This window comes from Pseudophryne corroboree, chromosome 6, assembly GCF_028390025.1.
Source record: "Pseudophryne corroboree isolate aPseCor3 chromosome 6, aPseCor3.hap2, whole genome shotgun sequence".
Taxonomy (NCBI): Eukaryota; Metazoa; Chordata; class Amphibia; order Anura; family Myobatrachidae; genus Pseudophryne; species Pseudophryne corroboree.
This window is the reverse complement of record NC_086449.1, coordinates 13,459,393-13,475,478: the sequence shown is the minus strand read 5'-3', so window position 1 is coordinate 13,475,478 and position 16,086 is coordinate 13,459,393. Positions and strand designations below refer to the sequence as shown.

Below are 16,086 nucleotides of genomic sequence, written 5' to 3'. Positions count from 1 at the left end.
AGCAGAATCACAGAATTGACCTCAGTATGAGTAATAGGGGCATTCAAGGTATCAAACATTCAACTTGAAACTTGAGGGGGAGTGGGGGTTTCTTACTGAGTATCTAAAGAGAAACGGAAATCTGCAGAAGGTTGGGGAATGGGTTAAATTGGGGATACATAGAAAGAATTACTAACCTAACAAATTTGTTGACTACTGGTTGTTAGAAAGCCATCAGGAAGTTGCAGGGGATGATTACTGGGTGTAGTATGTTATGCTGGCTGTCGGATCCCGATGCCCAGCATACCGGCACCAGAATCCTGACCACCGGCATGCTGGCAGTGGGGTGAGCGCAAAAGTGCCCCTTGCAGGCTCGCTGCACTCGCTACGCTGCAAGGAAACTGGCACACTACAAAAGTTTTGTTATGCCGGCTGTCAGGATACTGAGTGCTGGGATCCCTATAGCCGGCATATCATATTCCACCCGAATTACCATGGGCGGACGTTTCCCATTCAATTGGTTAGTCAGCAACAATTTTGTTACCAAACTTGTGATAGTGATAACTTACATTACAAAGGTGTCAGTCAGTCCCCCATGGCAGGAAGGTGTTCATCAAAATGGATTTGCACTGACAGATAAGGTTGTTTGGTCACAAGGGATGGAAAGAGTTATAATGTTGGAATGCATCCATTATGGCCTGTTGTAGAGTTATAGAAGAGGATTCAAGCTGCCATTTGTTGTGGGAATACTAAGATATAATCATAGCCCGTAGAACTGATTTAGCAGTCTAACAAAATAATGAGGGATCAGAATCAGCTGTAACAGAATTATTAGTTACATAATCATCTCAAGCTTCATTTAATTTATCACAACATTTATGAGAATGAGCTAAATGTGTGGGGAATCTCCAGAATGTATTGACAATTCTTTCTTTTGAAATGTTAAAACTAAACCAAACAAGTGCCTGGTCTTAAGCAGAGATTGCTTCAATGCTAGCCTCAAGAACAATAGACAAAAGGGTTTGGGAGATAAATATGTAGTTAATCATAGATAGAGTGTTGTGAGCCGACAAAAGGAATGTGAATTCCTTATCTGTAGAGTGGAGCGCTCTCCACATATCAGTTGGAGCCTACTAGCAAACTGAGAAATACCTAGTTTAGGAATGAAGGTGGGTGCAGGAGGTATTAGAATGATCCAAAGAGGGGAACATTATTAAATGCTTATCACTGCAAATTATTAAAGTTTCATGCCCATGTCTACTAAGTTTGGCCAGTAAAGAACTAATAAGAGACTAATAACTAATAATAACTAATAAAGGCTTTGTTATATACAGCACATTAGGGGTGTAAATATTACACAGTATATAAGGGGAACCCTCTATTTGGGTATCAGCTAACAGTGATCAACTATTGGGATCTACTATAGTCTTTGTAATGGTAACCTGAAGAACATGTCTGTCTTAAAGTACCACACCCTCAACTTTCAAATTTAATGGAGCAGCTGCCACCACTGATCATCCCAACTTTGGTAACTTCTGTCACGACCATCAGCCGATTCTCCAGATACGCCAGTCCAAGAATCGTTGTCCGTGACTACAGGATTACTTTAAACACAACACTGCCACCAGCAAGAAGACTTTAGCAACTAAACACAAGGCCGTCTTCACTTCGGCCTACACATATAATTATTAATCCGTCACAAAATATGTAACATGGACCATGAGGCCTTGGGCATAAGAACACAGAAACCAAAACTAGAAATTAGATTTTTAATTTAAAGAATATCTTCAGAGCTTTCAGTTACAAAAAAAGAGTTACAAAGATTATGAGAAATAGTACACAGATTAGGATACAATTTCAAATAAAACAAAATGGAGGATAATTTCAAAAACCTAATTTACTCAACAGCAGGTAGACCTTCTGTGTGGAGGGATTTCACAATGTAAGAGATATGGTGCATTCCCTGCTCCTGGCTGCTTCACGCAGAAATAAACAATACCACGTGGGTGAGAGGGGCAGATATAATCCTCTCACAGCAGTGGCCCCCACCTTTTCCTTAACTCTCTCATTGCTGTGTACCTGGGTAGTGAGAAACCAGATTTCCTTTGGTTTTACTTTTTAAACAGCTGTCTTCTTAAGTTTCAAGAGGATAGCTTTCTTAACGTGGCCTGGCTTTTCTGTAATGTTCTTCTAACTATAGTTTATATCTTCTTAGATAAGGGACATAAACTAACCTCTGACTCCCCATTATACATCAAGTGTCCTCTACTTCCATATCTGTGAAGTTATGATTTCATCTAGAGGACAGGCCTGCATCCATTTTGTTTTACCTAATACATTAACATCATACATTTAGACATTACATACAGGTCTTATATTGCTGGATACAAGCAAATGTCCCATTTTGCCACAACTTCTCTGTCTCTATGGGAGTTAAGTGGGGTTCCTGGAGAAATGCCAAATCCAGGACTTGTATTAAAAGGTAAAGAAGGATTTTATATCTTTTTGCCACGGAATCCCACATCCACCACATTTATCTTTAGAGTGGTTACTGCCATTTACAGCAAATATAATAGCATGCTTTGACAAAGTACCTATCCAGCAACGTCAAATATAAGTTAAGAAAGCACCCAGAAAAGTGTGGAATAGGAAGGGAGGGGAAAGAATAAGAACAAGGTATAGCTGGTAATGTAAACCATCATACAGGCAAAATACACAACATGTATGCTAAGCATACCACCTTCAGCAATTAAAGAATAACAGTTCCATCTAAACAAGGAAATGTGATTAGCCCTAGGGAAACAACCTGCTAGAAGAGTTCCATACAGGCGGGCAGCCTATACATGTCAGAAATCTTTTATAAACATAAATATCTGAAACATAATGACATAAGAACTAGTTGGTAATATAAAAACATGAGGAAGAATCACAGATATGTGATAGTCACAGAAGATATGTTGATATTGACATGATAATTAGACCTTAAGCAATAAAGATAATGTCTTAAAATCATATAACAGGGAAAGACCATGGATAGCAACAGTATGAGGGTATACTTCGTGTAGATACTTGTGAGTAGAGGATGCCAAGTAAACAAGCATCACGGTCAAGGCATACAATGTGGAATGAAACAGTCTTGTCATAGACGAGCTTTCCAGCCATGGGGAAGAGTTGAGTCAGAGATATCTTGGAAAAGATCCTGAGTAGCTTCATGTTTGAAAGCCAAGGCATCTTCTGGAGATGTGTAGTCGTGAAAAGTATCACTTTCTTAGAGGATGCAGTTTGGCGGGATATAACAGAGCAGACTTTTTTCTTACCATGTGCCATTTGGAGCAAATAGGAGAAAAGACTTTCCTGGCCCTGGTTAATTCTACCAAGAAGTACTGGAAAATGTAAAAACTTTTATTGTCCCATATAATGGTACATTGTTTCCTAAATACAGACCATAGCACCGACTTAAGCAATGAAAAATGGGCATCAGCAGAGCGGGGTGGGAGTCCCACTCTGTGGACTCTTTCAATCACTATAGTAAGATAGTATATAAAAATACCTCCAGAGCAGGACATTTAACCGTCTCAGGGAGACTGAATATTCTAAGATTATTACTGCGCAATTTCAATATCAGGCTTATTCCAGAGCTGATACTGTAGTTCACTTTTTGTAACTTAGTAATGGCATGTCGTGAAACAGCCATGTCATGACAAACTATCCCTATTTGCGATTAAGTGTTAGAGACCCTGTAAGTCAGGAGATGCAGTTGTGAGGTACAGTAATCTCAGAAACAGCCTGCATTAGCAGCAGTTACATAGTGTATTTAAAGGTATCCACCATGTTATAGTAAGTGAAAGCGGAGTCGGCGACACACTTGAGGGTTTTCCATGTCAATGGGGTCCCCTGCTTCCTTCTTGGGCGCTGGGGAAGCGGGTGGTGTAATAGTGCAGGGTGCCATGTGGTAAACCAACCACTGCTTCTCTTGACACGGTGCCTGAGGTCTGGTGGAGTTATCCGGTGCTGCAGAGGTATTGCAAGTTCTGACCAGCCTTGCAAAAGCCTTTAAAAAGGGTACTGGAGAGCTTTGGGTCCCGGGAGCTACATGGCCGTGCTGCTCACCGCATGAAGCTGGAACCAGAAAGGGTGTCCAACATTTAAATTGCATCATGAATTGGAAAATAATCAGTAAAATGGAGGTGAGGATGATTATGTTAAATTAATTAGCAACAAGCTTTAATTAACTGTATGGACTCCTTCTTAATCAACACCAGAGGGTTCACATAAAAATGTTAGAGACCTCCTGTCTAATATGATGAGTACCAGCATCTTAATCCAGTCCCAGTGAATATACTTTTTTTCCTGTGTTGTGTGTCCACCTAAACCCTCTCTAGTAATTTGTGAATTAGAACCTTTCTGATTTCTGTACTAGAGAGCCAAGTATATTGGCAGAGAGGGGCATGAAATAGATAACTGAATAAACAAAATGGAAGCTTAATGTCATTTATATTGCCATACAAAGACTGTTGATTTAATGGTCATTTTTATGTTTTTGTTTACTTACGGGTGTTGGTGAATTTATTTTCTCCATGACACTTGACTAGTTTTATCTTATTCTCTACAAAGGTAGTCTTCATACACTGCTTTTAAAGTGAGTGTAGTATTGCTGACTGGTGGTTAGGAGACCACCGGTCAGCATACCAACTCTGGGATCCCAGCAGCATACCGACACCGGGATCCTGGCACGGAGGTGGGAGTGCAGCAAGCCCCTGTGCTCACCACGCTGTGTTCACCACGCTGCAGGCTCGGTCACCACAAGTTCTATTCCCACTCTATGGGTGTCATGGACACCCACGAGTGGGAATAGTCACTGTTGGTCAGCATGCCGACCATTGGGATAGTGAGGGGCTGGGACACTGGTGGAGGTCATGTGACATCAGTCTCCCGACCACCGGTCACATGAATACCACCTTTTCAAGTCTATGACCCCTTTTCTTGAGCTCATTTACACTGTTGTCAAACCAAGGGTCTTGTTTAACAACACTGTGGTATGTTGGCTTGCACACAGGGGTGATAATATCCAATGTAGCCATCACATTCCTTTTTTTTATTATTATTATTATTATTATTATTATTATTAGTAGTAGTTGTAGTAGTAGCAGCAGTAGTAGTAGTATGCTTTATTTATATGGCAGCATAAGTGTTCTGCAGTGCACAATAAAGTGCATAAACAAATGAACAAATGAATAAGCAAATGAACAAAAACAGTGACTTACACTACAAGACAATGTAGGACAAAATCATGGTATACAAACTTTTCTGCATTGGTTATATTTTTACGTCAGAGTTTTCTAATCCAATCTGAAAGACAAGATCAAGAGTATGAGCACTTTCATGAATAACAGAACTAATAACTTGTTTGAGACCTAGGGGGTAATTCAGACCTGATCGCTAGGCTGCATTTTCGTACAGCAGGCGATCATGTCTAAACTGTGCATCCGTATGCACCGCAATGCACGGGCGTGTCGCATGTGTTCAAAGTGGATCGCTGCTCAGTGATGGGTTTGTGCAAAGGATCCATTCGCACAGGCATTCGCAAGGATATTGACAGGAAGAAGCCATTTGTGGGAGTGGTTGGAAAACCGCAGGCATGTCCAATCATTTGCAGGGTGGGTGTCTGACGCCAATTCCAGTCCCAGATAGGCTGAAGTAATCACAGTGGCTGAGTAAGTCCTGGAGACTGCACAAGATCTGTTTGTACAGCTCTGCTACACATACGTTAGCACACTTGCACAGCTAAAATACACTCCCCCTGTAGGTGGCAACTATCTGATCGCCGCAGCAGTGCAGAAATTGCCTGCTACTGGTCAGGTCTGAATTAGCCCCTTAGAGCATTGATTGTGCACAGTAGGTCTTGGACAAAGGGTGAAAGCTCATCCACAAAACATTTATTTAAATCCCCAGGAATGTCATATTTGGTGCTCCAGAACTAACCAGCAACAGTGTCTGCGATTTCTTGTAGAAATATATTTCCATTTCCAAGGGGGTGGTCAATGACATGTACTGTACTACTGTACCTAATCCAGTGGAACTCTGGGCAGGAATGTGCTCTTTTGATCAAGTCATTTTGACTGGCAGACACTAATTGCTTTTTTTAAAGCAGATGACCACTCCATCTCAAGATTCAATAAGGTCAGCAATTGTAGCAGTCTTGACTCTTACAGCTCTGGCATTATATTTGGTATACCAGTAGAGAAGGAGATCAGGAGTATGGGAGGAGGAGGAGAAGAGAAGGAAAATTAGAGAATTAGAAGGACAGAAGGAGAGAAGGAGAAGGAGAGAAGGAAAAGGATAGAAGGAGAAGGTGAAAAGGTGTTAAGGAGAATGAGAGAAGGAGTAGGAAAGAAGGAAAATGAGAGAAGTAGAAGGAGAGAAGAAGAGAAGGAGAAGGAGAGAAAGAGAAGGAGATAAGGAGAAGTAGAAAAGGAAAGAATGAGAAGGTGAGAAGGAAATGGATAAGAATGATAGAAGGAAAGAAGGAGAATGAGAGAAGGAGAGAAGGACAAAGAGAGAAGGCAAAGGAGAGAATGAGAAGGAGAAGGAAGCCATGTAAATTGTCCACTGTAATCTGTGTGAAATGCAAACATGAAATTATGAGGTGTTTCAAAGCCATCAAGTTTATTGCAATATTCTGGAGTCTTCCTGAAAACATAAACATGTAGTGTGAAAAAGCCTCACAATTGAGTAAAGTATTTATTAGAGATGAGCAGGTTCGGTTTTACTGTAAGGAACGGAAGGCTCTTAAAAGCCTAAAGGAGAATGAAGATTTGACCATTAAGTCGGCAGATAAGGGAGGGGGGGGTTGTCATAATGAACAGAGGATTATGAGGCCAACATTTTAAAACAATTAAGTGAAGGAGATACGTACAAGAAATTAAAATCAGATCCAACCATTTGGGTCAAATCAGATCTGGGAAAGTTATTAGAAGAATACCATACCAAGGGGATACTGGAAGAAAGAGAAAATAAATTTATTTTTATTGAAGAACCCATTATCCCTGTTATGTATGTTTTACCGAAGGTTCAGAAAAACCTGATGAAACCACCAGGACGACCTATTGTGTCGGGTATAGGATCTGTAACGTCTAACCTTTCGGAATTTATAGGCTTCTTCCTACAGCCGCTGGTGGTTAAGAATATATCCCATTTGAAGGACACCAGGGACTTCCTGAATTCTGTAAAGGAAAATAAATGGGAAGAAAACTTTTTTATGGTGACAGTGGATGTACGCTCCCTGTACACTATCATTGAACATGCTGCTGGAATTAGAGCCCTATCTCTGACATTGAATGAGAGTGATTTGGATATTGGTTTACAGGATTTTATACAGAAGGGAGTTTTATTCATTTTACAGAATAATTACTTTTCATTTAATACTGTTTTTTACCTTCAAAGCGTCGGTACCACCATGGGCACCAGGTTTGCTCTGAGTTATGCCAACATCTCCATGGGCCAGTGGGAGAAAGATGGGATTTGGAACCACTCCCCATTCGGAGCGAACCTGGTGACATGGAAGAGATACATAGACAAAGTATTTTTTATTTGGAGAGGAGGGGAGGAACTTCTAAAGGATTTTATGGATTACTTGAATAACAATACTTTGAATATTTTTTAACGTTTGAATATAGTAACATTAAAATCAATTTTTTAGAACAATTTATATTGAAAACCAGCAAATCCACACTATGAATTTTAGGAAGCCAACGGATTCATGGGCATATATAGGTATAACAAGCTGTCATCACCCCAACTGGTTGGGAGCAATTCCAGAGGAACAACTTAGACACCTGAAAAGGAACTGCACCAAACCTGAAATATTCAAATTACAAGTGGAAGAAATGAAAGAATTTTTTTTAGCCTCAGGATACCATGAAAAAAAATACAGGACGCCATCAATAGGGTTGCGGGTATAGAAAGGGAAACATTACTGCAACCACAGATGACCACAAAAGAAAATAGCAAATTTGAATGGGCATTTATTACATCATTTTGTGGCCAACGCAAAAACATTGAACAAACCCTCAATAGACATTGGGGAGATTTACTCTGTGATTTGAAAATCTAAACAATATAGTGGTTTAAAGTTTTAGTTTGCTATTATGAGGGTTTGAGAACATTCCGTCTAATAAGGACATTACTGCGAAGAACTGGACTTAATTCACCCGATGGGAGACCAGAAGAGATGCGACGCATGGGCCAGGAAGTCACGGTTACCATGGTAACCCATATTTGCAGAAGTGATTGCCGGATGGCTGAACAAGGACGCAAGTACGGGGAGACTCTGGTACCTATAGCAACCATTATAAACAGAAGTCACTCCTGGTGCTGGACGGAGAGCCAGGAGCAACAAAAAGATTGAGGGACTTGATTATGTAACGATGTCCGGCTGGGATGGACCAATCCTATTGGGGCATGCACATTTAAATAGAGGGTTGAAGGGAGAGGATCAGTATCTTGACTGCACCTTGAAAAAGTCCCCTGTTAGGGGAGGAAACACGTTGGTTCTTTCCTGTGGAGGCGCTGATGATCCCATCTTAATGTGTATTTGTGTATATGTGTTTTGTATTAAACAGTACTTCATTAATACATTTATTTTTCCATTATCTTACATGCCATCATATTTGTGAGAATATTATTGAAGGGGAACCTAAAGGGAAGAAAATGAGAACAGTGCTGGCTAAGTGTTCTCTCTAATTTATTTCTCTATATTTACTTGGATTTACTTGGATCTTCAAATGGCATCTTATTGGCTTACGAATGTCACATGTTTTGGATGGCCAATAAGAAAAGTCCGGAAAAAAACAAACTGGTGGTAATTCTGGCATTAAGAAGCAAGTAAATCCAAACCTGCTCATCTCTAGTATTTAGATATTGATCCACATGTTTCAAATTCCAAACAACAAATCTAAAACACATTACAGTAGGAACCTACTTACTATATTAGTTTAAACTACTAAAAAAGTTATAAAGTCATACACAAGTTTTTTGTAAGTTGTAAGCATAAGTAGAATACAATTTGTAATATTCTTATTTATGGATTTAGATTAATCTATTAAAAAGACAAATCACTTTAATGAAGTCTGATTACAGCATTCGTACATCTATTTTCAGAATCCCTTAGATACATACATCTCTCCCATGACATGCAGAATACTCTTAAAAAGGTCTAAAGAACAACAGGCTTTGACATTGTGATACTTCTTGTGTTGATCATCGTTTACTTCCTTGGCTGGTGATTTTCTTGTTTTGAAGACCTTTCCCAGATCAATATAATCAGCATCTGAATCTTAGGAGTTCTTGGCTGAAACATTTTCTTTCTTAGGTACGGTCCAAAATATGTATACAGTATGTGGGTATACAAGTAAAGTGAGGAGAAGCTGATTAGCATGCATTCTGTGAGAGCAACTAAAATCGTATCTGGTTAGTTTTTAATACAACTTTTCAATACTATATACAGTATTTCACATATTTTTTTAAAAAACACAGCTTATAAGAAAAATAAATACAATACTCAAACTCTGTTCTACTGTAGTAATGTTTAATTAGCTACATTAAATATTGAAATATGTTCTTTGGGAAATGTGATGCCATGTTAGCTACAGCATTAATATGTGTAAAAATAGTTATTATTGTAAAGAAAAAATATTTAATTTTATTCAATCATTTTAGACACTTTGAATTTGTATGATTTATCCTTAACCCTAAAATAACCATATAAAATCAGATTTTGTTTCACATATTTTAATAGCTCTGTAAATTATTTTAAATTAATTAAGGGGCTTTATTAGAGTTACTGTATTTGTAATACAGGTTTAGTATCCCATATCCAAATATCCGATATACGGAATATTCAGAAATACAGACTTTTTTGAGCGAGAGTGATATAGTGAAACTTTTGTTTTCTGATGGCTCAATGTACACAAACTTTGTTTAATACACACAGTTATTAAAAATATTGTATTAAATGAGCTTCAGACTGTGTGTATAAGGTGTATATGAAACATAAATGAATTGTGTGAATGTAGACACACTTTGTTTAATGCACAAAGTTATAAAAAATATTGGCTAAAATGACCTTCAGGCTGTGTGTATAAGGTGTAAATGAAACATAAATGCATTCTGTGCTTAGATTTAGGTCCCATCGCCATGATATCTCATTATGGTATGCAATTATTCCAAAATACGGAAAAATCCCATATCCAAAATACCTCTGGTCCCAAGCATTTTGGATAAGAGATACTCAACCTGTACCAAGCTAAAGGGTGTAAATTTGACCAGGCGCAAATCTTGTTGCAGTGCAAGGGGTGAAATTCTATCTTTCATTTTCATTCATGTATGGAAAATACAGTCTGCCACGAAACATCATAGATATTAAACTGATACATCCAGCTGGATTTACTGGTTGCTCTAAGTTAGACCCTACGTATGTCTTACTAATAGCGCAGGCAATGAAGAATTACATGCAACTGCTTCCTAACAGAAAAAGTGATTAGTTCATGATAAATGTATACAGATATACTGTATATATATGGATAATTCTACGTTATTATGTCACGTAGTTTGTTTTTATAGTACTTTTTACTGACAGAAAAAGATTGTTTCCTAAACTAACATTCTCTATAGTAATAACATCAAAATACATCACCTGTAGGAAAACCTTTAAGGGGTAAATTTAGACACTTCTTATATGGATTCAAAGCCAAATAGTACAGCTGTTAAAGAATTCTTTCTTCTCGGGTTCCAAGATCTTCACATCTCTAGGTTTATCCTCTTCCTTGCTTTTGTTCTAGTATATGTGGCCACCATAGCTGGAAATGTTCTGATAATCACTTTGGTTATGACCACCCGCCAGCTTCACCATCCCATGTATTTTTTCCTCAGTCACTTGTCCTGGTGTGACATTGTTCTTACCACAACTATTTCCCCAAATACTCTTTATGTAATATTTAAATGTGGGGCCACAATTTCTGTTGCTGGTTGCATTATACAGCTTTATATTTTTGGTGTCTCCTCTGTTGCAGAATGTCTTCTTCTTACTGTGATGTCTTATGACCGGTACTTAGCAATTTGTAAGCCACTGCAGTATTACACCACCATGAATGGCAGATTTTGTCTTTGGCTAGTGGTCTGCTGTTGGGTTCTAGGTTGTCTACTAATGCTCATTGTTGCCGTCATGATCTCAAATCTTAATTTCTGTGGTCCTAACATTCTAGACCATTTCTTCTGTGATTATGGTCCAGTTGTGCAGCTTTCTTGCTCCGATACATCAGTTCTGGAAATATTGCTGTTGATTATAGCCGCTCCTGAAACCATTGTTGAGCTGACGTTCATCATTTCAACTTATGCTTGTATTATTCTCGCTATTCTTAGAATTGCATCAACCGTTGGCAGACAGAATGCCTTCTCAACTTGTAGCTCTCATCTTTCTGTGGTGTGTACATATTATGGATCTCTCATTGCCATCTATGTTTCCCCATCCAAAGGAAAATCATTTAATACCAAGAAAATGTTATCTTTGCTATATATCACGATGACCCCAATATTTAACCCAATTATTTACAGCATGAAGAGCAAAGAAATCAGAACAGCCATTAGGAAAATTATTTTGAAAAACAAGATGATTTTTTTATTGTGATCATTATTTGAAGGACCTTATTTGGAGTTACACAAGTGCAATTGTGCAAAGAAGAGATAATTCTTGGTGGGAAAAAAGATTGAAGCACTATGCAAACCTATGGGTTGTATACCTATTTAGAGCTACAATTATCTTTCACATGTGGCTTGGAGATGTGAATCACTGTGTTTGGAGACGTGATTCGGGATCATAGCCATGAAAATACAGTAAAGTAGTGGTTTACAGATAAATATAATGAATGCCTCTTTGACATTAATCCTATTACAAGTTAATGGGTCTTGATATAGGTTAGTTAGGAGATATAATGTACATATTTCACATACACAAACCAGATGCAAGGTTTAAAGTTTATTTTATAATGATAAAATTTACATCTTTGATCAACACCTGTACGCTATTTTTAAGGTTGAATGTATTTTAAAATGAAGAATTTCACAAGTGCTCAATAATTAGCAGACTACAGTAGGTTAGCTTGCAATTACAGAAGAAAGCAGGGCAGAAAAAAGTCTTGTAACAACCTATGTTCAGCATGCAGGACAGGGACAACCTCATATGTTTTGTTCATTGACTAAGAAGATTGTACCTAAACACTAGAGAACTCTTCAAAAAAAATATATAATTCTAACATATATGTAAGTTATATTTATCTTCTTTTCACAATTTTTATTTAATATAACATTTATTTTCATAAATCTTTGTCATTTTGTATTACATATTTTACATACCTGTTTAAGCACTGTAGGTAAACTTTCTAAAATTAAAGTTTGTTTTAAGTAGCTTGGTCTCTACTGATTCTTTTCAGATCCATAAACCTGTGAATTCAGCTAAGTACATGCCACAAATCTTGATTTCTCCTTTCTATCTAGTGAAATGTGAAGTTCCTGTAACAATTTGTGATGGCAGATTTGGTTTAGATATTAATGGTGAGCAGGATACATATTGTGAGAAGTGTAACAATTGTGATACAGACCAGAGGTTGCTTAGATTAACTTTGCATTAGACTAATATCACATTGACTCAAGTGTAGGCTAACTTGACCAAACTGTGAGAACCGACCCTACGTAACCATGATTGTAAGTTAATAATTATATTTTGTCACAAATACAGTCAATTCAAGTGAAAATGAAAATTAATGATATAGGTTATAGAAAACAAGGTATGAAAACTAGTATATGAACAAAACTACAGAATGAACCTCGCTCAACTATGCTGTCTATGGTGTTAGTACTGAGCACGGAAGTTCCAGTGTGCCTGGGCGCAAGGCAGCGTGACTAGTCGTAGGGAGGCTCACAGAGCTTAGCATGGAGTTTGGCGTTACTGGTATGTGTAATACCAATGATCATCCACCAGATGTCACTTTTTGAAATCACCATTGCGCATGCGTGAGGTGTCCAATAGGATACTACAGTACAAGAATCACCATCACACATGAGTGAGGTCCCCATTGAAATACACTACAGCACAAGAACTACTTTACTGTACAGTACTGTATGTTAAAAAGATATTTTTCTCAGAAAATGCTATTGCATAGGTTATGCATGTACTGTACTGTGTGTCCCATTATGCTATTTAACACACAGGGGACATTGGGATAAGTGAGCTCTGGGAAATGCACTTTACATACAGTACAGTAGCAGGCCAGACTCAATCACCAAGTGGGTGAAGCCCACATCTATGGAGTGAGCAATGGCATAGGTTTTTCATTTATTAGGTCAATGCTGTACATGCGTCTCATTACGCTAGTTAAAACACATAGTGGCTATGGTGATAAGCGAGCTATAATATGGGCGATGTATGTAGCAAGCCAGACTTGAGCACTGAGTGGGTTAACAAAATGGCTTCTGAGTGTGAACCAGGTCTTCATGCAACGGTATAGGTTTTACATGTCTAAGGGCAATGCTGCTTACGCGTCTCATTATGCTTTTTAAAACACAGGGGCTATGGGGCTCCTGCTGTTTAAAATGATATGTACAGAAGCATACTGTAACTATAGTAATAGCAACTGTACAGTTCCGTATGTGCATACAAAATGTTATGCTACAATACAATGTACAGTACTCCAGCCATACTGTACATTTTAACATACTGTAATTACAGTACATAGAGTACAGTACTGTACAGTCACAATTCCAGTACACAATGGATATAGCCATGCCGTATATGAGTCACCGTAAGCTGGTTATGTGACTATGGGGTCTATTTACTAAGCCTTGGAGGGAGATAAAGTCGCTGGAGATGAAGATGATGGAGACGCTATGCCACAGGCTGTGTTTGAACAATGACAGTTATGAGCCGATTAGCTGGTACTTATCTCTAGCGACTTTGGTGAGTTGATCACTAGATAAAAATGTTTGCAGCGCAGCGATTAAGTAAAAACGTGGCACTTCTGCGCATGCATATTTGACGCAATGCGCACGCGAGACGTACCTTTACAACAGCCGATGTAATTTTACATAAGATCTAGCAAGGCTTTTCATTTGCAATGTCCGCCGCAGAGTGATTGACATGAAGTGGGCGTTAGTGGGTGTCAACTGACCATTTTCAGGGAGTGTTCGGAAAACGCAGTCGTGCCCAGAAAAATGCAGGTGTGGCTGGGAGAACGCAGGGCGTGTTTGTGACGTCAAATCCGGAACTGAACAGTCTGAAGTGATCGAAAGCACTGAGTAGGTCCGGAGCTACTTTTAAACTGCACTATTTTTTTATTTTTATTGTAGCTGCTCTGCGATCCTTTCGTTCGCACTTATGCTAAGCTAAAGTACACTCCCAGTGCGAGGCGGCATAGCGTTGGCACGGCTGCTAAAAACTGCTACCGAGTGATCGACTCAGAATGACCCCCTTTATCTCCATCCAAGGCTTAGTAAATAGACCCCTTAGTACTATAATGTACATTCATTTACATCTGTGACGCATTTGTGTGTTAAAAAAAAAGTGCAGTAAGCGTAGTATTGTGAAATTGTACACAACCTATACTTTTGGCATGTGACCTATCATAGGATTCAGCAGGAACTGCTTGTGCAACTTAGAACATTTATGCGCGTCTAATACACATTTCTTATAGGAAATAATGTAAAAATTACATTTACATTACATGGAGAATTTTTTTTAACCGATCAAACTTTTTTTTTTAAGTGTCACAATGTATTGAAAAGTGTTTCTTTGTTGCAAATGTGCTTGAAAACTGATTTATATTTGCGGACCAATCTACCAAACATTTTTGTTTGCCATAACAGAATATGTATAAAGTACCATATTAAAGAAACAAATTAAGAACATTCACAAAGCATGTCTACAGCACATCTCATAGTCCAGGCCTAGCCAACCTGTGGATCTCCAGATGTTGTGAAACTGCACATCCCAGCATGCCCTGTCATGGTTTTAGCATTCCTTAATAGCAAAACTGTGGCAAAGCATGATGGGACTTGTAGTTTTACAACCGCTGGAGAGCCACTGGTTGGCCAGGCCTGTCATAGCCTATGGCAATTCAAGCTGTGCCATAATGTACAGTACATAGCAGGATAAAAGAAAGGTGTACAGTATGTGGACACATCTGTACTGTATGCAAAAAAATGCAATAAATAAAATGTATCCTTGTGCAAATTCTTACGTCTTTGATCATCCCTTGGTAAAGAACAAAAAAAAAATTTTTTAAACTTTGTATATTTTTTCTCTTTAACTGAAGACTAGATGGTCCTAGTAATTCTTACAGTACAGTATCTACCATCAAAATCTATGTTTCTTGGTACAGTATCTATTACTAATAAAACATTCTCATCTTACACTACAGAGTACTTTATTATTTTACAGTCAATAACTTGACAACACAGTATGTAAATGATGGGCTGATACTACTGTCTCTTTGGTTGGAGGAAGGGACTAGAGAAGCCCCTAGTGAATGTACTGTATATTAAACAGTAAGTGCTTATACTGTATGAAGTACAGTACTGTGCTATGGATTTTGCATGTCAGACGCTCAGACAGTTAGTTATGGAACTGGTCTTTTCCTTTGTGCATAATTCTATTGAATGTAAGATTCTAAAATGTATAAATGTAAAATAAAAATAATAATTAATAAACTATAAAAAAATAGCATTCACACTTTGGGAATCTAACCCAGTACTATGAGCATGGGGCGCTGCACAACTCACTACTAGGGCACGACACCTGGTGATAGAGACACAAGTTCATGTGTAAATGTAAGCAGTTATCCATTCCCAATGGTTTTGCTTATGCTGTATTGGCTACAGGACTGGCCAGGATGCCAATGGACCATTGCTTTAACACGTTAGTTTGCATCTGTATACATTATTTTTATTTATTGGTTTGTCTACAGGACTTGGACGCTCACATTTCCCTAACGTCAATAGACCATTGCTTTATCACGTTAGTTTGCAGCGTTATACATTATTTTTATTTATTGTTTTATT

The 16,086-nt window shown here is 38.3% G+C and overlaps 1 protein-coding gene across 1 annotated transcript; it reads left to right on the top strand.

Moving 5' to 3' along the window:
• Nucleotides 1-10,714: 10,714 nt before the first annotated feature.
• Nucleotides 10,715-11,662, top strand: LOC134933989 (olfactory receptor 11A1-like). Its single transcript, XM_063929516.1, has one exon. The coding sequence runs from the start codon at nucleotides 10,715-10,717 to the stop codon at nucleotides 11,660-11,662; it is 948 nt and encodes a 315-aa protein (XP_063785586.1).
• The last annotated feature ends 4,424 nt before the right edge of the window (nucleotides 11,663-16,086 follow it).

Bases quoted from the DNA above. Each gene is read 5' to 3' on its own strand.
- LOC134933989 (XM_063929516.1), top strand. From the start codon at position 10,715: ATGGATTCAAAGCCAAATAGTACAGCTGTTAAAGAATTCTTTCTTCTC.